This window comes from Numida meleagris, chromosome 2 (genome assembly GCF_002078875.1).
Source record: "Numida meleagris isolate 19003 breed g44 Domestic line chromosome 2, NumMel1.0, whole genome shotgun sequence".
Taxonomy (NCBI): Eukaryota; Metazoa; Chordata; class Aves; order Galliformes; family Numididae; genus Numida; species Numida meleagris.
The window spans coordinates 5,941,349-5,967,304 of record NC_034410.1 but is presented as its reverse complement, the minus strand read 5'-3'; the positions used below and the strand labels follow the sequence as shown (position 1 = coordinate 5,967,304).

Below are 25,956 nucleotides of genomic sequence, written 5' to 3'. Positions count from 1 at the left end.
CCAATTTGCCATCATCCAGAACCCCCGGATCCCTTTCTGTGGGACTGCTGTCTGGCCTCTCATTCCCCAGTCTGTACATAGAGCCAGGGCTACCCTGTCCTAGGTGCAGAATCCAGTACTTGTGGTTGGTGAATGCCCAGACCTCTTGTCTGCCAAGATCTCTCTACAGTGCCTCTGCTCCCTGAAGAAAGTCAGCAGGTCCTCCCAATTTGCTGTCATCCACAAACTTAGTATACCTTCAAGTCCTGCGTCCAAGTCGCTAATGAAAACATTAAAGAGAAACGGCCCTAAAATGGAGCCCTGCAGAGCCCCCACTGGCCTCTCTAGCATGATGTAATCCAATTTACTATAAGCCTTTCAGCCCAACCCATCAACCATTTACCCACTGTATTATGTTTTTGTCTGGCTATATATTAGATGTTCTGTGCAGGAGAGTACTGTGAGAAGCAGTATCAAAAGCTTTGCTGAAATTCAAAAAGGTTACATCTGGTTTCTGGTCAGCTATGTGGGTAACACTGTCATAAAATGAGATTAAGTTGGTTAAACAGGACTTTCTCCTTGTGAACTCGCGTTGGCTGTTACCGTTGACTTCATTGCCTTTCAAGTGTTCTTCAGCAACTCCCAGAGTAATGTTCTCCACAATTCTGCTGGGCGCCAAAGTGAGACAGACGGGCCTGTAATTACTGGAGTCTTCTTTCTTGCCCTTCTTGAAAATGGGGACAATGTTTGCCAGCTTCCAGTTGACTGAGACCTCTCCATATTCCCAGATCACGGAAAAATAATTGTGAGAGGTCTTGCAATGACATCAGCCAGGTCTTTGAGTACCCTGGAATGAATCCCATCAGGTCCCATAGACTTGCATACATCCTGCTGGAACAGTAGGTTCTGCACAAGTTCAGGATCAGCTGGGAGTTTATTATGAAAGAGAAGGGGAATTTGGGAAAGGACCTGCTTGGAGCTTACTCCATTTTTTTTGCAAATAGGAGGCAAACAAGACAAAAGCTACTTGTGTTGAATCAATAGACTTTCAGGTTCTTGTCAACCTCAGGGTAGATTCTTTTTGTTTACCTACTAGATTTATCTCTCTGGTAGATTCCCTGGCTTCTCCCTTGCTGACATTTATTTTGTGGCTTCATATTCTTTTTCCAAGTGTTTCACATTTGTTTTGCCTGTTCCTTGCTTCATTTCTCTTCACCATGGTTATCGCTAGTGACTTTCCCACTGGTATTTCTCTATCCAACGAATACTGAGCTTACCCATCCTCCTTCCCATCATTTTGTAACCCATGGAATCACAGACATGTTGAGTTTTGAAAGAACCTTTGGGTCCATCTGGTCTTAACCCTGTTCCAACAGGCCCCCTAGAACAGGGTTGCCCAGGGCCATGTCTGTGTGGCTTCTGAAGATCTCCAATGAGATGAACTTCACAGCCTCTCCGGGCAACCTGTTAGAGTGCTCTGTCACCTGCACAATTAGGGAAGTCCTCTATTTGTACCTGTGTTTGAGGGAAACTGCTCTGAGCTTGTGCTGATTGCCTCTTGTCCTGTCAACACCTTCAACTCACTGAAGGTGGGTTTAGAGAATACTGTGTTTTACTGGATGTCTTCTTGTTCTGCTCCTCTTCAGAAGAGTATTTTACTTCTGATGATTAAGTCTCTGTAATGCCCCCTGGAAAAAAATAGAGAAAAACACAATAAGCCTGGAAAGCATATTGCCTGTCTCTGCACACGTAGATGCAGACATAAAACTGCTAATCTAAAGAAAGAAATAGCATAACAAGTGTGTCCTGCTAAGTTTTCTACAGGCTTTGTGACCCTTTGATATTCATGAATGCTTGGCTTTCTGTTTTTTTGACATCTTCCATTAGTTTCAGCAAATTTCTGCGCTTGATGTTTTCTTGGTTCTGCATTTAAATTCACAGAAACTGAATTCCCTGATTATTCTCTCTCCATTTTGAGAACACTTATAAAGTATCCAACTCCTCATAGATTGTGTAATTCTTCCTGTCTTTGTGTCACGTAAAAATGTTGGGATTCAAACTGATCAAGGAGAAGTGCAGTGGGATGAGTGTTTTAACGGCTAAGTCTCTTGGGAAACTCATAGTAAATCCATTGGGTATTCTGTTTACTATCTGTACTGCGTACAGCAAATCTTAAAATAAATTACACTTAATAACAAACCCTTACTTCCCTGTGGTGTTTGGAGATTTCAGAAGTGATAATACATAAAACATTCGGGATGTTTTTGTCAATGCCTGCATTATCATCCCCAGTAACCTTATCATCTGCTGCAGGGATTTTGCCTGGCCAGTTGCTTTCTTGTTGGACTTAATATGAATTTTCTGAAGATAAAGCTTCCTTGTCTTTTGTCCCTGGGCAAAGGACACAGGAATCAGAAACAGGCATTTCTCAGTGCATGAAAGTTAGCCATGTAGGAGCTGCCTGAGAACTCTGGGCAAATTCAGAACCTCATGAAATCTGAAGCAGCACAAAACCATTTTGTCTTACGGTATCTTGCCTATCCTTTGTAACCATAAGAATCATACTGACCAGAGCCTTCCGCTAGGACAAAGCAAAAGACACCTGAGGAAGTCCTTGTTTGAGTGAACCAATGGAAAATACTCCAGTCAACTTGTTGATGCCAAAGACCTTGTGAAATCTACTTTATACTTTTCAGCCAGCTGCTCAGGCCTCATCAGTGTACTACTTATCTTCTAAAATTAATGAAAGGAAGAACTGACACCACTGAGGGCATTACCTATAGATTAAATTTATCCAAAAATATTTGGAACAAGTATGTGCTTAGAAACGCACATAAGTGTGTTTGGAGGCCATTAGTGATATGTGTACTCATTAAAACATGAGTAGTTCTCTCTTAACTACGTAGCTGTCTGCTGCTTGTCCAGACACTGGAAGAATTGGCAGAACTGAAGGGCCTTTATTATTATAAGCATCTTATTATTTCTCTTCTTATTTTGGTAATTTGCTTGTAATGAGGAAATCATGTGCAACAGGAAGTTATTTTATATTTTCCTTTAAATCATTAGTCTCAGTTGATGATAACATTATCATCATCCACATTTGAAATGGGCCATTTAGAAAATTCTGATATATTTTCCATCTGACTGATACCTCTGGAGTTTGTGGCTCTGTTTCATCGTAGAATCACTTTTTTTTTTTTTTTTTTCCAAAATAAATTCTAATCTCACTCAGTTTTTCACTGTGGAGGTTCTTTCTGATCTGCAACCTTTTAAAATCTATTTTCTTCCATGCTGGTTTTGCAGTTTACAAATGAAACTATGCTTTGTGAAACATAACCAGCGGGTTTTTGAAGTTTTCAAGGCCCCCACTCAGGCAACCTTCCCTTTGCCAGCAGCCTACTCCTACTGCTGCTAGCTTGTTAGTCACAGAATCATAGAGTCCTTAGAGTTGGAAGGGACCTCTGAAGGCCATCTAGTCCAACTCCCCTGCAATGAACAAGGACACCACAGTGACGATAGGGGAATTGGTGTTGATGTGACCAGTCAAGTACATTGAAATAGTAACATGGATCTTGTACGTCATACGCTCTTCTTACAGAATGACTAGGAACTGTGCTGCTTGGGGTAGATTTCAGTTCGATGGATGTGTCTCATTTCTTGGTAAAACTGTGTTGAAGCTGACTCAGCAATTTGGCAGAGAAACTGCTAGGGAAGTTTGGGTCTCAGTCCTGCCTAATTGAAAACACTGTTAGGAATGGATTGGCTTTGGAGTCCTGTAAGGATCTGCCCTGGTAACAGTTCTCCGCATCAGATACAAGAAGAGAAAAAAGTAGCTGATGATATAAACTCATGCAGGAAAATAGAATCATGGGATGGTTTGAGTTGGAAGGGACCTTTAAGATCATCTCGTTCCAACCCCCTGCTGTAGGCAGGGACACCTCCCTCTAGACCTGGTTGCTCACAGCCCCATCCACCCTGGCCTTGAATGCCTCCAAGGGAGGGGACATCCACAACCTCACTGAGCAACCTGTTCAGTGTCTCACCACCCTCACAGTAAAGAATTTCTTCCTAATATCTAGTCTAAACCTACCCTCTTCCAGTTTAAAGCCATTTCCCCTCATCCTGTTGCTACCTGCCCTTATAAAAAGTTCCTCCCCCAGCTTTCCTATAGGGCACCTTCAGGTACTGGCAGGCTGCTATAAGGTCTTCTGTAAAGAAGAAATACCCATTTGCAAAGCGCTGAAGAAAAAGACCGCAGAAAACTGATACGGCATCTGTAAAACATCGTGCAGGGAAAAACAACCTTCTGTATTTCATAGAAACAAAAGTTGGCTCTCAAATATCCTTTGCTACCTGAGAAAGTGATACTGTTGTTCTTCAAATTGTGGTGACTTTGGTGAGTTGGAGAAACACGTTTTAAGAACTACTGACAAAGGAAGAAGGGGAAAACAGCACCAGTGTTGTGGGTGTCATTTTTTTTTTTCCCCGGTGCTTTATAAATCTGTGACATGACAGCATGTTAAATGCTGTATGCAGTTCTGCTTCCCCTTCTTCAGTAGGACAAACTATAATAGGGAAAATACAGGGAAGGCCAGCAAGTATTATAAGGGAAAAATAGCTTCTGTGCAGGGAACAGTTAAGGTAAAAGACTTCAACCTGAAATTATATGACTGAGGAGGAATTTAATAGGATCCTTCAGAGTGATGAGTGACAGGGAGAAAATGAACAGGGAGTGATGATTCATTTTGTTTTATAACACAAAAATAAGGGGACATCAGGTCATGGTCAGAGCATAAAGGTAGGTGTGCTTGCACTCAGCATGTGCTTCCATTATAGAATTCATTGCTTCTGAACACTGTAGGCTTGAAAACTAAAGGAGTGTTTCAAAAAGACCAGAAAAACATATCATGGAAAAGTAATCGGGTGAATGCTGTGGAACACCACCTCTAGCTTGTGACGTCAGGTCTCTTGTAGCTGGTTATCCAGAATACGTTGTTCGTAATGACGTAAGTTGGTTTAGATGGTTGTACCCTAAAAGCCATGTTTTTATTTTATAATGAGTACGACATTTGCACAAAGTTATTTTCTGTACCAAATACATCTATTTGAATGGAGAGTGTTAAATACACTGAAATGTCCAAAAAGCAATAAAAGGCTCTCTCCTTGTCTCCGTGTGTAATGAGGGTCGCAGTAGGTAAGTCATTGTGCTGGCCTCCAGCAGGTAAAAGAAGGGTATGGAGAGGACTGTACATGCAACATGTGCATCACTTGCAAAACAAAAACCAACCAACTTCTTCTGATGTGATCATACGTCTCACTATTGGGAACGGAATTTCGCAGTGTTGACTTAAGATGAAGACTTTGCCTCTGTTTTTGCCAAAAGAGTTTGTGCATTTGCTCATTACCGTCACGCTTGAGCTTCAGTCTGCTTTTTTCCCTCTCAGTTGTGTGTTCAGCAGGAAAACTGTGGCTACAAACTTAGTGAAGGCCATGTGCAGGCAGTAGCTACTAGCAGCCATTTCTGTGTGTCTTTAGATAACCTTGGTTTGGCTCTGTGGTGTCCTGGTGATGTGCATGGGGCTGGTTAGCCACAGCGTGTCAATTTGTTTCCCCGTTTTTGGCTGTTCAAGCCAATACAGAGAAGGCTGGAGTATGTGGAAGATTTCTGCACTTACATGGGTGCTGTAGGTGACAATTCATAAGGCGCTGGGCGGAGAGGTGATCATGGACTCATAGAATGGCCTGGGTTGAAAAGGACCTCAAAGATCATCGAGTCTCAACCCCCCTGCTGAGTGCAGGGCCGCCAACCACTAGACCAGGCTGCCCAGAGCCACGTCCAGCCTGGCCTTGAATGCCTCCAGGGACGGGGCATCCACAACCTCCCTGGGCAACCTGTTCCAGTGCGTCACCACCCTCTGTGTGAAAAACTTCCTCCTAATATCTAACCTAAATCTCCCCTGTCTCAGTTTAAAACCATTCCCCCTTGTCCTATTGCTATCCACCCTCATGATGTTGAGGTGATGGTTCTATTAAGCTGTGTCCTGAACTCTGGTGAATGGATACTTGTTTTGTTGGTGAGTTGGCAAAGGGAAATCAACTTGGTAATGTCTCTACTAACCCGGCATTTTAAATTCATAATTTAAGTTCCCTTGTTAAGATTTCTTTTTATATATCATGGCTGCACTGATCTAGTTTCTTTATGTGCCTGTACTTCTAGAAAGTGGAGCATTTTGGTCTTGGTTGTGTTTTTGTAGACCCCTCCGAGGCCATAAAACACTTGGTCACGTTAGGCATTGTCTGTAGCAGCAGTGCCCCTTTCTGTGCAAAAAAACTGTGGCTGCAAGTTAAAAACTTATTACTCCCTTTTGCAGAAGGAAAGTCAGTAAGCAGACCCCTGCGATGCCCCTGCTGCACTTGCTGGTACTGGCACTTCCCAGCCTGTAATGCTTTCTGTTCCTATTGAGAGTGCTGGAAGCTCCTAGCGTTTGCTTTGCTGTCTGCCAAATGGGAAGTAGGTCTGACAGCGGAGTCCCAACCGGTAACTGGGCTGAACAGCCAACTCGGTGCATCCGAACAGCAGTGGGATTTTTATGTTATGTTTGTTGCTGCTGCTTTTATTTTTATTTTTATTTATTTTTTTCCCACCGGGGTACTGCACGCTGAAGAGTGTCTTGTAGGATTTTAAAGGAGATTTTTTTGATGGCAGAACTTCAGAACTTCTGATATTTTCAGCTTTTGCCTTGGAAAATAGTTCCTAAGTGGAAAAACACCTAGCCTCTCCCTTCAGAAAACAACAGCAGCAGTAACAAAACTTTGGGATATTCTGGTATCTTTGCCCTGTTGCCATTGCGGAGTCTGCACACATATCTCCTTATCTTGCTGTGGGTTTGCCCAAGTGACTTGAAGAATAGCATCTTGTGATTACTAGAAAACAGAAAAGGGGGAGGTTTAGACTCTGGTCAGCGTTGCTTCATCGCTATTGCTCCATCACGTCCCCAAAGAAAACTGTGACCATGTAATGACACTCCAGCCATCACCAGGCTCCTCTTTCCCACCAGCATTCGTGTGACAGTTTTGAAGGGAACCAGTGCCACAAGGTGGGCTCACAAAAACCCGGGCTCCCACCTGTGAGCCCGTGTTCCATCAGCCTCAGGAACTCTCCCTGTGTCTGATGTGTCTCTGTATAAAAGCAGTGTGAGTAAGGAGACTAGCTTTTATTGGAAAAGTGGGTAACCCATATAATCTATCAAGAATGGTATGTGCTGTTGGTGATTGTCTTTGAGTATTCGCTGTGTTCTCCTCTAAAAAGAAGATTCAAAATAGTTGTTGAAGAAATAAACTTACAAACAGTTGGGAATTGTGTAATGAGTTTTTTCAATTCTCAGTCCCCCTCAACTCATTATACGTGGGCAAGACCATAAGTTTGACAGAAGCAGTCATGAAAATGGGATGCAAAATAAAGCCTTCTATATGAGTCTGCAAATGAACTTCGTATTTATTAATCATTTGTGGTTCCTTCCTTCCCAGAAACTTCAAAGGGGGGATGCCATAGCCAAGTCTGATGAGCGTTCAGTAAATATGGTGAATAGCAAATAATGTCTCAGGCCAGATGCTTGAGGAACATCTCCGAAGCAGCGATAAGGATATCAGCAGCACCTTTCCCATGCCAGTGCTGGACTCCCATGTCCTAGGAGTTTGACTCATGGTGCTCGTTACATCTGGTTTTCCTTAATCTTCTGTTGGAGAACTTTCACAGAGATGAAGCATGGCACAGATGACTAACATAAGCATTCTCATTTGGTTCTGTGAACACCAGGTTTTCAGTCTTCCAGCGGCACATATTGAGACACAGTTTGGTTATTACAGAGACAGCACTTGAGATGCTCTTCATCTCTTTTAGTATAATTTAGGGCCCTTCTTCGCTGGAGCAGCAAACAGCAGGAGGAAGGCACCATACGGGTGCGAGCACATGTAGTGAGTAGGGAAACCATCTGTCTTGAGTTCTTGAGAATGACTTAACGCTCCTGAACTTTGCCCTTTTAGTGTCATGAGTGTCCATTCATGCGTAATGGGACAAAAGATGGTGAACAGTAAATGATTTTTGTTTACTTGAATGTTTGTGCAGGCGCGGAGCACAGCAAAGTTCCTTTCTCCAAGCTTAACTAGGTGAAATAAATGGACGAGGTGCTGGCGCTGGCATTGTGGCCAGGCCACAGCTTCTGGTGGTCTTCCTCCAGCACTTCATGTGTGGACATGAATACAAAGGAATTTTGGCTCGTAATCGAGGTGTGCATAGAAATTTTGGGGTTATTTGCACAAGATTGCTCTTCAGATCCAACATGATTTGGTAACAGGCTGCAGATTGTTCCAAAGGGCTCTGCTGTGCATGGCCTGTCTCAGCAGTCCTCGTCCCACAGTGGCTGCAGGGATTGCTTGTTCAGGTGGAGGGCTTTTGTTTGTGTGGGATTTTTGTTAGTTTGTTTTCTTGTTGTTGTTTTTTAATGGAGCTGTTTACTATTACAAGGAATGAATCCCCTCCAGCGTATTGTGTATCCAGCGTCAAATGTCTGTCAAGTTCTTTTTTTCTTTTTTCTTTTTCCTCAGGATGGGCTGGTGGGCTGGTTTTCAAGTCAACCACATGGTCTTGTGACAAGCAGTCCTTTCGGAGTGTTTCACATGTCCAGAAACATCTCAGATGTATGTTACTGGGTAGCTTCACTGAAATAAGTGGAGCAATTCCAGCCTGAATATCTGGCACACCCAGTCCTGTACAGGAATTTCTTATTCTTTTTCCTCAGTATTGTGGTTCTCTTAAGTATTTTTGGATGCCTTCTTTGAGGCTTTTAAACATTATGCAGTGCCTCCCTAAATGAGTTCACTCTAGGTTAAGGAATAATTTTCCTTCAGTCTCTCTGTATGAAAAAGAAAGATTTCCCCTTCTTGATCTGCTCTGGTGGGTGTATGATTTCAGTATTGCAGACTGAGATATGCTCTCCTAAAGTTGCAATTTTATGTTCTGAAGATTTTCTTCTTTTATTGTTCTTATTTAAAAGATGAAAGCTTGTAGCAGCCTTTTTTTTTTTTCTCCTTTGTGTGCCCACCTATGTCACAGATTCTTCTATCACAGTCTGATATTAATAGGACAGGAGGGAACTGTTTTAAACTAAGAGAGGAGATATTCAGGTTTGATGTTAGGAGAAGATGCTTTACTCAGAGGGTGGTGAGACCCTGGCACTGCTGCCCAGAGAGCTGTGGTGCCCCATCCTGGAGCTGCTCAGGGCCAGGCTGGATGGGGCCCTGGGCAGCCTGAGCTGGTGGGGGCCTGCAGTGCTCTCCTGACAAACGCCCGACTCAGGTGGTGCAAAGGACAGAACCGAACAGGAATGGAGTTTAAGTTGCACACACACTGTCCCCTTGTTTCATGTTTCTGCTCAGAAACAAACTTTCTAGACAAACAGAAGCTTTGTCAGCTGTAGATGTATATATATCTGACTCATAGCTGTGTCAGCGTTAGAGTCAGTGTGATCAGGAGTGAACTAGCGCAGGGGACTGATTGAAGTTAAAGCTAATCTGGGAGAAAAAAAAAGTGGTATTACAGCCCAGGTTAGCGTAATCACCTCGATAGCTGTTCTAGGCTGAAAGGGCAGCAAAGGAGTTGAGGGGAGAAGGAGATTGCAGCATCTAGCAGCTGGAAATGCGTATAAACCTGCTGCCTCCTAGGAGAAGGTTGTCACTGAGCGGCACTCCCCTGCCTCATGGCTTATGGAACTTCTCCAGCTCACCCTCAAGTGCTGTGTTATTTACATAACTTCACAAGCTTTCAGTTTTCGGTTTTAGTTAGGTGCAGAAGATGGTATTTTCTCACTCTTCTGTTTTGTTGTGTTTGATGACATGTGAGTGAATTTCTCTATAAATAGATACTCGCGTCGCCTGCTTACAGCTCTGGTTTTAATAGTCAAAATAAATAATCATTATTGCTATTTCTCACACAGAAGTCAAAGAGCAATCTGCAGAAGAGGATGCCCAGGCAGAAGTGGACAGCACCAAGCAGCTAACACCAGTTCTCCAGCGCTCAGTATCCGAGGAGTCTGCAAGCTCCACTGCCTCCATCGGTGTCGAAGCTAAAACCAGGTTAGTGGGTGAAGAGACGGGTTCTGGAACGGGGCTCAGAGCTGAGGAATGGGGCACAGAGTACTTGGAGCACGGGCTGAGGGTGCACTCCTGGTGCTCTGAAGCATCAGTAACAACAGCCTGTGTTGGCAGCTGCTATATTTGAGACCGATGGCTTAATTAGTATACGGGGAGATTGAGGTGAAAAGCATGCTTCTTAAATAGTGTCCTCAGCTTACATGGGTAAACTCTCGAATTACAGCAAATTAGCTGTTTGGATTAAAGCAGATAGAAGTGAGATTGAGATGCAGTGTGATTACTGAAGCATTCCTCCTGAGAAACGGTGTATGAGCAAATCCATATACAATTCCTTCTGAACTTTCAGGTGGTATTTCTGTGTTTTCAGGAACACCAACGACAAAAAAAAAACACTTGTGTATATATGTATACATGGATCTTGCCAGTTCTACTGTATTTTTCCTTATTTAAGAATTTATAATTTGGAAATTTTCTGATTTTTTTTTTCCCCCCAAGTTTTTGTCAATATAAATTGCTCCCAAATCAGTGAAAGTATTAGTTAGAATTAATTATGTTATTTGGGGAAAACAAACCATGCTGCCTGCGATCGCTGTTGAAGCAGTGTCAGAGAGCTCTAGGAGAGCTGCTGTGATGGAGCCCTGCTACCAGCTTCTAACCAGGAGCAGTTCTCTTCTGCTGCAGAGTTTGTTACCAGTCCGTTAGCAGACAGTTACACTTGTATTTCTGTTCTGACAGACTTGGAGACAATACCGTAGTCATTTTAATTCCTCCTTGCCAGGTACACAGCGTGTTTCCCATGGACAAAAAAAATGAATTAATTTGTTTTCTGCATGTATCATTTTCGTATTGTAGCTGCTTGCAAACTTGTTAGGTTCCAGTAGGTACTGCCCTCCTTACAGAGAATTTTGCTTAAATAGATCTGGTGTGTATACCTGAAGGAAATGCACAAAAACTGCTTTTAATGGAATTTTCCTAAGCTAATACTAAATTGTGGTAAATAAGTAGAGCTACTTGGACTGAACAGCTGTTTCTATTCTTCATTTCATCCTGTTTTGGATCCTTTGCAGAAATTGTTCTTAATGCTGTCCCATCCGCTTTCTGTTCTTCTCAAGGTTGTTTTCTGGCTGTAATGGTGAATAGTTGATGACGGCACTTTCCTTAGCCTTAAACTTCTTCTTAAAAGCTGGACAACAGTCAGCCAAAAAAAAGAGCCCTGCATGGTTCTGAACCAGCCCCTATTTGTTCTCAACCTATTTGTTCTGCCAGCTGGCAATGTTGAGTTTGATTAGTCAATATTGAAAGGATATTTGGCTGATCAAAGCATTAAAAAGCTAAGTACTATTCCATTATAATAAACAATGGTCATAGCCTGTCTCTGATGTTTTTGAAGGAAATGTATTAAAGAGATGTGCAACAGTAACTGGGAGTCTGAGGTTTCTCTGCTCCCAGCTGGTTCAGGATTTGGATGCTGAGTTGGTGTCGTGTTAGTTGCAGAAATCGCTAATGTCCTCATAACAATGGAAAAAAATACAGCGCCAGGTTTTACTGGCACTGTGTCTTGAAACCTACCAGGAGAATGCCTCTTCTGATCTGTGACTTGTTGATCCATCCATCCTTCCTGTTACTGTCTGGGATGTGTTGACGCAGGCACGGTGCCTCGCAGGTTGGAAGGACTGGGTGCTGAGTGGCTCGTTCTGTTTTGAAATGCAACGCGCAAAATAACACCCAGCGATGACTTTTGGTTCTCTTCCATAATGGTGGGAGGAAATGCATTGAGATTCAGTATAAAGTAGAACTCCGTAAGGATTTGAGGTCTGTAACTTGGGAAGACAGTTCAGAAGTTGGTTTCCAAATTAGACATTCTCACCAGCTTCATCTCTTCTTGTATAAGTTTTTCTATTTCATTTATAGGATGGTTAACTTAATTCAGTGGAGAAGTGTTTAAATAAAGAAAGAAATTTAGGTATGTGAGAGTTCTGGGAGTATATTGTAACAGACAGTGAAGAAATTTGCCGAAACACAGAAAAGAACCATCAGTAGACGATACATCACTTCTTCATAGAATCATAGAACGGCATGGCTTGGAAGGGATCTCAAAGATCATCCAGCTCCAACCCTCTGCCATGGGCAGAGCTGCCCCCCACCAGTTCAGGGCCCCATCCAGCCCTGTCCTGAGCATCTCCGGGGATGGGGCACCCACAGTTCTCTGGGCAGCAGTGCCAGGGCCTCACCGCCCTCTGAGTAAACACCCTTTTTCAATAAACAGAGTGGAATATAAGTAAATTCTGCATTTCTGTCTTTGATAGTGAAGAAAGGTGTTAGAGAAGTGTAGGACATGGGGCATAAAATGAAGCCTTTTAAATAAATAACGCAGTAGAAAAATAGTGAACTTGAGATAGCAAAATGCATCAGAACCAGGATGGGGAATTCAGAAGCTGAGAAACTCCCCAAAGCTTGCCCAGGGTGCTATCTCTCTCCCGATCCTCCCTGAGACTGAGGCTAAATAAGAATATTCAAGGGACAGGTGATGGAGAAGGTCACCACTCTGGGAGCCTTTCTTCCTTGCGTAGAGTGCGGTGCGAGTGCGTTGGACTCCAAGAGAGCTGTTCCCTGCGGGTGGAATCGGGGCTGGGAATTTAACAGTGGGTTGAGGGGCGTTGCTCAGAAAGCAACATGCTAAAGCCGTTGAAATAAATAGCATGTGAGCCACTGGGGTAGGGCAGGCTGCAAGGGGTGTGTGTGTGCTGAGAAGCAAGGAGTGAATTATTGACCGCAAGTGGGGAGGGGCAGCAACGTCAAGCGAAGATAAACTATCGAGCCTGGCAGCGGTGGAAGTAGTGCTGCCAGCACTTATGTATCAGGAGTGCCATGGGGCTTGGAGCCTTTTCCTTTGGTCGCTCCCTTTTTCTTTTCTTTTCATAAGCCCTGTGAGAAGCTTGTGTCAGCCCAGGACTTGGGGCTGAGCGGAATCCAGATTCTTGGAAAGGAGGCTGCTGCCCGGCCTGTGCTGCCTGCAGGAGCACGGGGAGCGCGGCCAGGAGCCGGCTGGGACTTGCAGCAGAGCCCATTTCTACCTTCCTCCTCTGTTTCCCACACTGTCAACTCCAAGCATTGAAAGCTAACAAGAACGACCTGGAAACACAATTTCAGAGGAGAACAAAACACCTTTTGGTTCATTTTCTTATTTTCCATCAACTTTCTGAGAATGTCAATTGCACTAATTGCACGTTTTCGGTCCTTTTGCTGAAACTATGAAGAAAGAACAGTCCTAATATCAACAAGCAGAACCTGAGATTTTCATATAGCATTTCTGATTTTGGTAATCTCCCTTTCTGCTTTCCTGCTTCGTTTTGCAGTCGGTCAAAGCACAGCATTTTCATTTTGTTGCTGCTGCTAAGATCAGATTTGGAGGCTGGAGATGGAGGGATGGAGTGCTTTCTTCCATCTAAAAGGAGGAGGTGACGAACATCTGTCGATTGTGTGAACAAAGATAATGTCTGGTGAAAAAGCAGCAGTGAACTTTGTTATCTTTGTTCTTATCTTTTCCTTTCTTTTTTTTAATCTCCAAGGAAAGAGCATTACAAAACTTGCAACACTCAGTGGAAAAAGAAATTGTGGAGTGGCATAGAGATTAGATAATCCAGGTAGAACAGCGCTGCAGCGATGGCAGGAGAAGCTAGATCTCTTTAGGCAGGAGGGAGATAGATAAAATATTTAATATAAAATGTGTTTAAAATTTGTCTAAGTTGCAAAGTCAAGCATGTACTTTAGGAGATACCAGAATTAAGATCAATTTTGAAAGACCAATCGCTTTCCTTCATGCACGTGTATTCTTACAGGGCTTCTAGTTTTACTTGAATGCCTCTCTGTAAGAATTCTGTGTGCAGAGAGTGGACCCAGTGAATGAAGTGGGGCATTTGAAATCATTGCATGGTTTTGCCTTTGGACTGAGAGCTGTTAAAGCAGTTCTGTCTCAGATTCATAGGGCAGAAAGGGGCCTTTGGAAGTCATCTAGTGCAGCTCCTTTTCCAAGGCAGGTAACTACAGCTGTCATTTTGGACAGAACTTTTTGTAAATTGCTCTTAAATCTTCTTCCAGTACTAATAATTCCAGCTCTTCCCTAAGCAGTGTCTTCCAATGTTTTTACTGTTGAAAAGATTTGTGTAAGGTCTAACTTAGATTTTCTTCTTTCTGGGTTTATCCCATTACTTCTTGTACCATCTGCCAGGGATAATGAAAGATAGATTACTTCCTTCATCTCTGCAAAAGGCTGTTAGTTTATTTACCCAGCATGTTATAACAAAAATCCCAAATTTCTTCCTATTTTCTTTGTAGATCATGTTTTCTTGAGCTCTGATTCTTCTCCTTGTTTTGATTTCTCTCCAAATGGTCCACATCCCTCCTGAAGCATAAAATGGTATTGCACAGAGAGGGGCCAAGAAAGGTTTCACGTGTAGCTTTAATCCTGCCTTATACTTAAGGTGCACAATTGACATTGTGGCCTTAATATTTTAATGCTGCTGTGTGGAACTTCTGCCTGGTTGGCATTCATAACCATGCCTTTAAGTTGCACAGTTCTCCGCAGTCCATCTATGTAGAGACGATCCAACCACCAAAAAAGTATTTGGAAATGCCTGCTGCCCTGTGTGAGCAGGTTCCCCGGGTTTATGGAGCCCTGCTCTCTTTCACCACTTACCTCTCACAGACAAAGGCTGCCAGGCAGTTTTTCTGTCTCAGCCAGGCTGCTGAGCTGCCTCTCTCCACCTGGTTCTGCCCTGTTGCTTATGTACAGCTGTCCTGCCGCTTAGTGGGCAGCAAGCCTACCTCTGGCAGGCCAGATCTGTTCACTGTTTGGACAGATTTTCTTCCCACTGGGAGATGGCAGGTAGACAGGAGCATCCCGTGGGCTGGATTCCATGGCTGGCAGTCTGTCAGACCGTGCTGAAGTACCGACAGCAGTACTTGGTAGGCAGTCCCATGCAGACCAAGTGCAGAAGCAGACGGGTTGCCTGCTTTGTCTGAGGATTACATGGGTACCTTTTGGCCACAAATGGTGATAGGAGTCTGGCATCCAGTTCAGTTCCAGTGTTCAGTGAATGCAGTGTCTGCTCTCATTTCTTCCAAACGTCAGCTTGTCCGTTTTTTTTCCCCTCCAGCATTATTTGTCTGACTCTTTTTCATACTGATGATTCTTCATCACATTCCCATTCTCTTTACATTTCTAAACCTACTTTCTGCTCATCGGTTTGTGTACAGTCAGTTGCAGTGTATTCTTTCTTGGCTCCTCAACAGATCTGCATTTCCCTTACCACCACTTCTGTTTATGACATGACATTTCTTCTCACCTGTTCCTCCATTTTCTTATTTGTTTTCCTTATTCTCTTCCTGCTTCCTTTGGCTTTCTGTACGATTTGTCACAGTCACTTGTTCTGTTTCCCCATCACCTCCCATGTCCCTTGCACAGTAAGTGCTCGGTCTCACCCTGCCCATCCATTCATCGTGCTTTCCTTCACATCCAGTTCAAGTCTTAAGCCATAGTTTCCTCACTGTTGTGCATTCCAGCTGAGAGTTTCTCATCTTCATATCTGTGCTGCTCTTCATGGAGGCATACAGACGGCTGACTGACTGCAAGTACGGGCAATTTAAATGACAAAATCTGGATTCACAGCAGCCGTAAGCTTTTGTGGCAGAGATGATCCCTGTGAGCGTTTCTAACCTTTGCCAGAAGCATTATGCGTACACAGGGAAAGGATGGTGCATCTGGAGCCTGAGAGACGCTGCGAGACTGAGGCGTGCTTAGTGCTGAGAGTTTCTGAGCCCGTAGCTCTGATGAGCCAAAGTTTTGCTTGAGCACGTGTGATCTACTTGGTGAGATCAGAAAGGTTCAGAAAAACAAGTCTGGGTTAACTTTGGTAGGGTTACAGAAAGCACATCTGCACCTTCAAAAATGGGTATGGAAAACTGGAGGAGAGACGCAGGGCATCAGAAAGGTTGAGCAGAGGTAAGGAGTAGCTTTCATATGCAGAGCAGTTGAATGAGCTGGGACCATTCAGTCTATAAAAAAGACTGGAAGAGGAGGAGTACAGGCTTACGGAATGGTAGGTGTCCTCAGGAGAGTGGCTGTGTATTGACTGTTTGGTTTGTTTTCGTGCAAGAAACTGAGGGTTCGTCAAATGGAACTCTCAGGGCCAGATGCAGAATGGAGATGATTCTTTACACAGCAGACAGTTGTCTAGAGTGGCATGGAAATCCTAGCCAGAGGATGTTGTGGATTGCAAAAAAAAAAAAAGAAAATTATGTGAACTGGAGAGCAAACTTGACCAGTTCATGGAAGAGAGACTGAGAATCCTGAATACTTAGGAGTAATACCTGATTCAGGAAGGCTCTGAACTGAAAATACTTGGGGGCATGGCAAGTATCATATGTTTGCCCTGTTCTTTAATACCAGCCATGCATCTGCTTATCGTATTTCCAACGCTGGCCATACTGGGTGGATGGACCTTTAAGCTGACCCAGCGCCCTTCTGACTAAAGAGCCCCACTGCTGTATTTCATGTCTGCTGTAAGCAAGCGTTCAGAGATGTGAGGTCTGAGTTATGCAGAACAGGGTACTTTTCTGTTCCCTAACGTGACTGAACAATTCTGATGGGACTTGCTTGAAAAAACAGCCATACATACTTGGTATGTATTAAATTTCAGCATTTTTCAGGTAATAAGATGCTATTAAGCATTCATACAAAGCTGCCTATGACGAACCTGCGAAGAGATGCTGACACCTCTGCAACGACAGTGCATTTCTGACGTGGTATAGATTGACTTGCCAGAAGAGGGAATCTGCGTTGAACAGATAATACTTCCTGGGTGCAAAGGCACAGTGAAGATACAGACCACATTGCTTCTTTTTTTGGAGGAAGGTGTTTATCACTCACAAAATACCTCTCAAAACAGTGTGATGGGATGCTGACAGTTGCATTCTGTGTGGGATCTTTTGTTTGAGACCAAGAGTCAGTTCAGCTGGACACAGAAGAATGATTTTGGCCTGGGAGCAGACCAGCATTCAATTCAGTTAGCACTGGCATTCTGATAACTCCTCCTGTATTTATGGTGTGTGAAGTCCCAACTGAACTTTAAACATTTGTTTAGATTAAAGCAGGCACGTGTTGATGGTACATAAGAACATACTGGTACTTTTTAAATCTTACAAACTCAGGGAAAAAAAGTGTTGTTTTGCTGGTGATGCTGGAGGGGGGTAATGTTTTCTTTCAAATTACGAGAGTATCATTAAGTAGATTACATGGCTGTAGAACTCCAACTGTGCCAGTTGGAAGAAATTGGAAAGCAATTACTGTCTAATGTTGTTTAATTGCTTTGTGCAAACTTGAAAGTTTTAAAATTGTTCGCTGGAAGTTCTGGAGTTCACATGAACTGCCCCCACCCTTCTTTTTTTAAAGGAGTTGTACTGTGTAGTTAAATGCTGCTTTCAAAACCGCCTCTGTATGGAGTGTCAAATGACTTCAAAATTTCAAGTTGTCTTGTGATTCAGTTTCCTTTTGGAAGGAGAGCACTGCATGTAAAACGTTTAAATATAGCTTCCATCTGAGAAATGCTGCATCTTTGTAGCATCTTTATTTTGTACATCTCGTGTTTCTCAGGCCTTAGTATCATTCATTCAACAGAACGATGTATTGGGTTGCTGATGCTCTGTCGCTGGGAACTCATTGGAATGAGGATGTAGGGAGATGAAGTCTCTGATAATGAGATTGCTCCGAAGTTTGCGTTAGTAGTTTTCCTTCAAGCTTCTTTATTATCAAAGCTCAGATACCGACACGAGATTGAGATGATGAAAAGGCAACGTTCCATGCTTCCCAAAGTGTTATAATAACTTCACCTCTGTGGGTGTCTCACGTATTAGAACTCACACTGGTGCAGACCACTGGAATCAGTTTGAAGGCAGAAATCTTTTTTCTGTTAAAACGCAGCTTGCAGGTCTTGATTTGAATTTTCAGAAGTGATACAATGCTACATCTTCACTAAGGAGAAAAACAATTTACTCTGTAAATTACACAACATAAAATGAGGGTGAAGGCAAAGAGTGCATTATCGCAACTTGGCACAGCTAAATAAACAGCAGATCCCCCATAGTGTTTAATTTAGCCTGTTAACATACGGTAAAACAACTAACAGGGTTAGCTGGGAAACTAATTCTCAAGGCCAGTTCTCATCAGTCTGCTTTGATAAACTGTACACATCGCTCTGTCCTAGCTGTCGACGTCCCTGCTCCTTGCAGGGGACCCAGTGACCTTTAAAGTCCCTTCCAACTCAAACCATTCCATGATAAGTTCTGTTCTGCTCCCAAGCATTCCATTTCATTGTGTTGAGCTTATTTGTAATTGTGAAAAATGCACGTTAGAACATTTTAAATCTGTAACAACTTGGCCTACACCGTGCAAGGCTTTCTGCTTCTCGGCTTCACCTTTCAAAAATGCTAAGGTGTGCGTGGAAAAGGCATCCCAAAGGCACTTCTGGACAGTTACAAAAATGATTACATAATTAACAAGGAAACATGACAAAAATCTAACGATAACCTCTTTGGCTTCTTTTTAGTTTCTAAATGAAAAACCTTAATGCAGTCCTTACTGTAGTAAATAGCAGTAGTGATCACCTGTTAAGGCAATGGTTACGGCTAGTGGACCGTAGTGGAATTGCCACACTCTGGGTTTTCCTGTGTCAACAGCAAGGAGAACCTCTGCTCTTAATAATCAGAGTGTTTGAAAAGATGAGATGCACAGTAAAATTATTTGATAGTTGTTGTTCCATAGTAGGCTGGGAGAAATTTGAGAAGATGTAAGAGGAGAGCATCTGTTGAGTTGAATTCTTGAGTTCATATTTCTCCCACTGTTGACAGCTTCTGTTCATCTCTGCTGGATTTTTGGATTCCCCTGTGCATGTTCCCCTGAAAGAAGGGGATCTTTAGCACCTCTCTGCAGAACAGGAGGCTGAGGGATTTTCTTTAGGTCTTCTCCTTCGTCATTCAGTACTAGAAGTGGCATGTACCTTAAAGCACCACACCTATAGGTGTGATCAGCACAGGCCACTTGCCTCTTCTTCCTTGGCGCTGGGCTGTGCAGGGATCCTGGGGATCTGCAGAGGAGTGCTTGTAGGGAAGGATTCTCAGTGAAGCTGGAAAAGGAGGAAGAGGAGAGTGTTCCCTCAGCTGGGTATGAAGAGCAGGCAGGAGGGTGAGGGGTCAGTGCTGATCCCATCGAGGGTCACAGTAACTCAGACACCAATGGGAAGTCCCTTCTGCCAGCAGCACGGCAGTACTCGAGCAGGCACAAGTGCAGATCTGTGGGATACGGGGCACCTTGGAAACAAGGCACGTTTCCTTAATTCAGTCTGCACATCTTCTCATTGTCACAGAGCTGTGGCTGACACAGGATACCCCGGTGCCAGCTGCCAACTCGGCAGGATCTCGGAGGGGCTTCTGCTTGCTCTGGGGATATGTAACTGTAGTGGCACTCGGTGCTCTTCAAGTGTTGGTAAGCCTGATGGTCAGCCTTAGTTCTGTTAACAAAGTTTTGGGGACCGTCAGTTTTACCTTAATTCCCTAACGGAATATTTGCAAGCCAGCCAGAGGATGTTTCTCCTTCTCTGGTTATAATTTAATATCGTGCAACCAGTTGCCCAATACTGCGTCAAAACAAAATCCTTTGAACAGGAAAGTCTGTATTTTAGGATGAGTCCTAATGACTACATGTCATTGCTTAAGCAGATTGTGACTGTTTTCCCTTCCTCCGGGAAGCAACTGTGACTGTAGCATCTGAGATTCTTGTCAGGGGGCCGAGTCAGTTCTCCTTGTGGAAGAGGCTTGAGGAAACGATGGCTGCAGCAGAGTGCTGAGATTTACATGTTTTTTGTTAGGGCATCTCTTTGAGCTTCTGAGGAAAGCTGGACCTCCTATAAAAGCTTGGTGGGAGCAAGCATTAGCTTTGGGTGTTAACCTCATCACCTTTTGCTGCATCACCTTTTCTCTGCATCATGTATTAAGATTTGTGGACATAAAATTTACGAAGTCCTTCAGGCTGAGGTGAGCTGCCAGCACTTCTGGCAACGAACCACCTGTAGAAGTTTCAACTTGATGTATGTAAGGTAGCATCTGTTGTAGGAAAATCCAGAAATTGCATTGAAGTTAACAGTAATGATGAATTTAAATTTTCCTTTGGAGCTTCGTAAGCATGTCTTCTGTGCAGTACTGGTGAGCTTAGGCTTCTTTTTTCCCTTAGAAGCTTATAAAAAGATATGTAACACACCATCTCTTGCTTGTTATCCCATTTTGAATTAGCCTGTTCTGAAAATATGCTAATTATGATAACAGATCTTGGGTTTGATCTTAAGAGTTGCCAGTATCTCAATTTTGTTATCTTCAATATGAGAGCTCTTCTTGCACCACAGATTTAGATCCTCTAATTGCATATTGACATATGGAAAGTAGATTTGTAAGTACTTTCTGCTATCCTCAGATGATGTGAATAAAAAACTCTACCTTCTGCCCATACAGACATAACTTAAAATATTTACTGAGCACTTAAACCTAAAAGGCTCATGCGGTGGAACTGGCCACTTTGTACTGCATGGCAGAGCAGCAGCATGACGTGTCGAGGAGCAGAGCACTATTGCTTTTTGCTGGGCAGGGAGTACGCTGGCTCTGTTTGCTCCTAGCTCTCTGGGTGCCGGCTGCATTTCTGTTCACTCTCCTTTGAAAGCATCAGAACCCTTTTTTTTTTTTTTTTTTGACTTTGATAATCTCTTCCCCCGTCTTTCTCAGCCTCTTGGCAGCGGTCTGACCACGTTCCGCTTCCCCTTTCTTTTACTTATGCGACCACGAGCCTTTAGCGAAGGATTCCCCAGCCCCCCTCCTTGCTGGGAGCACTTCCTTCAGCCACATCCACAGCTTTGCTGGAGCAGCAGCAGCACAAACCATCTGATTCCTGACAGCGGCACAGCTGTCCGCACCGCTCCGCAGCGGAGCTGTGAATCTCCCAGCTCTGGCTGTTCGCTCCGCCCGCAGAAAGCTCCTGCTGGAAGCTGTGATCCAGGCAGCCTCCAGAAACGTCTGCTTTACCCCCCTGCATGCCTCTGGAAGGTGATGCCGCTTAAAAGTTAGCGTTTTTAAAAATTACAGCTTCACGTTTCTCTTTTGTAAGTCTTCACGCTATTGCATATTTGCTACGACTTCATTTTAAGGAGCTTTGTTACTTCAGTTGTCATTATCCTCAAGTCTGTTAGTGAGTAGCGACAGTCTGTCCTAACAGGATGTGTGAATAATTATTTATTCTGCCGTGGATAATCTTGTGTTTGTAACTAGTGTAATTTACAGGCCATTGTGCTGCCTGCTTAAATCCCTTAAGTCCCCTCACAAGTCTCTCCAGTCTCAGCTAGCCCAAAGAGCTTTGCTTACCCCCTTACAAACTCTGCCTGTGAGGTCAGGTCAGGTTTTGCTGCTGGTCTGGTAGGTTATGCTCACTGACATACAAATATCAGTTATGGCTTGCTATGCCACCCTGAAAACCAGCTTGTCAAGGAGACATATGTACTTTTCAGCTGTAAACACATGTTTCCCCCCCCCCATTCTCACACTATGTTTATCATCATTTTTTCTTTACATCATTTTACCTTTGGGTACCTTTTTCTAAAGATTTCTAGAAAGTGGCAGATGTTTGCCATCAGCTTGGGTGGATCTGTGTGAGATGTGTGACTGAAGTTCTGGTTCACTGGTGAACATTCCCCACCAGTACTATGGCAGAGGGTTCATTTGAGTACCAGGAATGGGACCGATTTTATGTGCCTGCCAAGCTGCACGTCCCCACGAGTATGCGTGCCCTGGAGAAAGTGCAGCGCTGCCTACACAGCGTAAGTGAAAGTGCGTGGCCTCATCTGGGGCTAAGAACTCTTGACACCCTGCTGTCTTCATTAGGCTCTGTAAGAGCAGTTCAGCTCAAAGGTATTTCATGTACTCATATCTACTTTCTTCTTTTTTTTTTTTCCTAGAGTTGTTGTATAGTGAGGGCAAAGGACCTGGCTCAGATTGTTCAAAATCAAGTCAGAGGGGCTTTCCTGGATGCTCAGTGTCTTCTGTGCTGAGTTGGAACTTGACTTTTTTTACTTTATTCTTCTGTTGCCGCTCATACCTTACCTGGCTGAAAGGCATGGGCACTCTATATTCTCCTTCCAGAATTCAGTAAATACTATGCACAAGCTTAGCTTTAAGATTCCTTCTTCTTCCCACATTTCCTCCCTCCATCCACCCAGCCAACACAGACCAAAACCCAAACTTGCAGATTGCAGCTGCGCTTACATCTATTTAAATGGGATCCAGTCAAAACGAGGCCTCCAGCCAAGTGCCTGATTCCCTGAGGCATCTTTTTGGGGTCTTCGGGGCGTAAATACGAAGAAAACAGAATTGCTCATTTAAGCATAAAAATGTGTTAAATGGTCTCCCTTGAAACTAATGCAAACTGCATTAGTTGCAGAAGTTCACATTTTAAGTTTGTGGATATGTTTATTATAGAAATATTTTTCAGTAGATTCCATATGATGTGACACAAGGAGGGCTGTCAGAGCTGTCATTTCAGTGCTGCTGCTATGTTATGCATGCTAAAACGTAATTGCAAATGGTACAGGGAGAGCTTAATGGTCACAGTTCTGTAAATAGACATCTCCTCTGGTAAAGCTTCAAGGTGTTGTTTTTATATGTGAAATGAGGATTCTTGGATTTGTGCATACCATGCTGTGTGACTACAGTCATGGCTGTGATTATTCCCGTTCTGTTGTTTCCATGTTTAATAAATCTTTTGCTGTGCAGTTCTACAAGCACTGTGTATGTGCTTGTGCCCTTTTCTATGGTGGCAATGCTGAGATCTTGTAATGGGTGTGGTTGTTAATTAAGTTTATTCTACCCTACTCTGTTCTACCCTACCCTGCCCTGTTTTCTACCACCTTTTACCTAACGTGTATCTTGAGATACAGTGCTCACCCCTTTCTTCCCCTTGGAGGCGGGACGTGACAAACTGTCATATGCTGAGAGTTTTTGAACAGAAATATTGTATTAATCATTTGGATATTTCCTGGTGGCTTGGGTTTGTTTGAATCATGCGCTTCTGTGAATGCAAAAGTTCTTTTACATAAGTAGCTGGAAATAGGGCTCCATAATTTTGGGTTCTGGCAGCACTCGGGAACTGTTATTGTTTTGATGTGAAGGGTTAAATTGGCACAGAAGTTGATTTTGGATGGAATAGCTTCTGCTGTTTCCCCCTCCCAAATAATCATCTTCCCTCCCGCAGCGAACAACTCTGCGCCTTTTGTTACTGTGGTGAACGAAGCTCATTAGGACAAGGAGACTTAAAACAATTCAGTCCAACTCCTGGGTACATCATCCCATGGAAGAACCAGCCTTTAAACAAGAGCGACGCCAGCGACAGCGCCGATGGAGCTTGCGAGAGGACTCCAAAGCAAAACTCAGTGCCGCGCAAACAGAGAGGACAGAAGAAGTAAGTCTGTTTCACCAAGAAGTATCTATGTCCTTATGGCTTTGGTTTGTGTGCTGCTTTGGAAATGTGTTTACAGGTTCTGTACTGTTGCATTTGTGAAAATTTGATGTGGTCAATAACATCATAGAATAGCTTAGGTTGGAAGGGACCTCAAAGATCATCCAACCCCCTTGCCATGGGCAGGTGCCAGCCACTAAATCAGCCGCTTCATCAGGCTGCCCAGGGCCCATCCAGCCCGGCCTTCATGCCTCATCCCTGGAGGTGTTCCACAGTTCTCTGGGCAGCCTCTTGCAGCTCCTCACTGCCCTCTCAGTGACAAATTTCCCCCCAACATCTAATCTAAATCTCCCCTCTTTAGTTTAAAACCGTTCCCCCAAATGGTTTAGCAGCCTTGAGTCGTTATTTTTTTTTAAGACTACAAGCCGTACAGAAGTGGTTCCCTTGCTTCTTAAGATTGGTTTCTGCCCTTAAGTGAGAATCTTGAATAGAAGACCATAGGAAAGTATTTACTATCAATGCACAGATCTGTTTTGAGATTGAAGTAAACTGAAGGCAATGTGCAAAAGGATAGGAGCTGGGGGGCTTCTGAACCCTAATGTTTTGTACCACGAGTGAAGACTGTCTACATCACTGAAACAAGGAGGAGAGCCCACGGCCTTTGGGTCCCTGCACCAGGGTGCATCACCCGCACAGCACCGCGGTGCTGCCTGGTGTTCAGGGGAACCTCGTGTGCTGCAGTTTGTGCCCGCTGCCTCTGTCCTGGCACTGGGCACCACTGCCGGGAGCCTGGCTCCGTCCTCTGCACAAAGACACTGATGAGATCCAGGCTGCACAGCACCAGCACTCTCAGCCTCTCCTCACAGGAGAGCTGCTGCAGTGCCTGAATTACCGAGTCCAGTAATTCTGAAAAAAAACTGCAGGAAGGAGGAGCGCGCAGAACCCCAGGGCTGTCACTCCACGGCTTCCCTCCGGGGCCGCCCCGGCCGCGGTGCCGCCCGCTGCAGCGCGAGGCCGGGGCCGGGGCAGCGCGGGGCCGGGGCCGCGCTGGAGGCCGGGGATTGGCTGCGGGCGCGGGGCCGCAGCCAGCCCGCGGGGCCCGGCTGAGGGACGGCAGCGCCCGCCTTAAGGTGGAACTGCCGCGCCGAGCAGCGCCGGGCCCGCGCGTCGCCCCTCGTTTCTTTCCGCAGGAGTTCGGTCTGGGTCTGTCACAGCCCTCCGGAGCCACCCTCCCCAAGCACTGAGCCGCCCGACTTCACGTCTCGGCGCTGTTCATCTTCAGCACTCGGAGGTGGCTCGGTGTGGCTTTGTACTTGCTGGTGTTTGTTCAGGTTGCAGCGTGCTGCCAAATAATTATGTCAACAGTGTAAAAATGGGCGTTGTGTAATGCCAACTGGGAGAAAGTGGTCCTCTCCAGGCCTGCAGAAGCAGCCCCCCTCCCCCCCAACGCTCCCCACGCCATTACTCCTTATGCATTTCAAATAGCGTCCTGAAAAGAGCACAAAATTCCGGCTGGGACAGAGCCTGTTTCTGTTCAGGATGGAATTGCAGAGCTGGGATGTTCGCTGAAGGGATGGGATTTTGTCAGAAAGCCTCCATACTAATGAGAACACCACTCACTTGGGATTGAACTTTTTGCTGTTGTGCTCAGCCCCTAGGCTCCGAGGCGCAGCCTGATGTTGGGTGAGCGCAGGCGTCAGGAGCCGGCTCTGTGGACCAGGGGGCAAACCCAGTGCGTTAGTGAGGGGCACTCAGTGCTGACAGTGCTGGAGTTGTGGGGGGAGGTTCTGTCATGGCATGGCTCACGAGGATGTCATTTAGTCTTTAAAAACGTTGAAGCTCTCTTTGGGAGTGCAAGAGGGAAGGGCGGCTACTCTTCTTTTTCTCCACAAGTCCCTTCCCCTTCCCCTTCCCAGTAGCTCATCCCATGTCAGCACAGTATAGTAGCCTGCATGTAGTAGTCATTACATTTCTGAATTCCCTCGCATTCCTTCCTCTATCCTCCTCCCATTTTTTTCAGACTATCTTGGTTGCGTTGGATATGTATGTTTATTTCCAGCAGCATTTTCACTCTTCTTTTTTTTTCTTTTTTTTTTTTTGCTCCCGTCCCTACGTAGTTGCAGTGATGTACCCAAGCTGTGGCAATGTGTGAGGGTGCTGTCAGTGCCGTACCAAGGACCAGCTGTTGGGATTGCTAAGAGAGGGCCCTGTGAGAGCTGCCTCTGCTCCTCTCCACCTTCACCAGTTTCTTTCTTTTTTTTTCCTTTTACATCTCTTCTTCCCCA

At 44.4% G+C, this 25,956-nt stretch overlaps 1 protein-coding gene across 10 annotated transcripts in view; it reads left to right on the top strand.

The window, feature by feature from the left end:
• The window catches only part of KMT2C (lysine methyltransferase 2C), a 190,043-nt gene that overhangs the window by 49,178 nt on the left and 114,909 nt on the right, over window positions 1–25,956 (top strand). For all 10 annotated transcript variants that reach the window (XM_021387086.1, XM_021387078.1, XM_021387082.1 and 7 more), the window contains 2 exons: window positions 9,972–10,110; window positions 23,468–23,674. In XM_021387086.1, coding sequence (XP_021242761.1) covers window positions 9,972–10,110; window positions 23,468–23,674 — 346 coding nt within the window. The remainder of the gene's footprint in view (window positions 1–9,971; window positions 10,111–23,467; window positions 23,675–25,956) is intronic.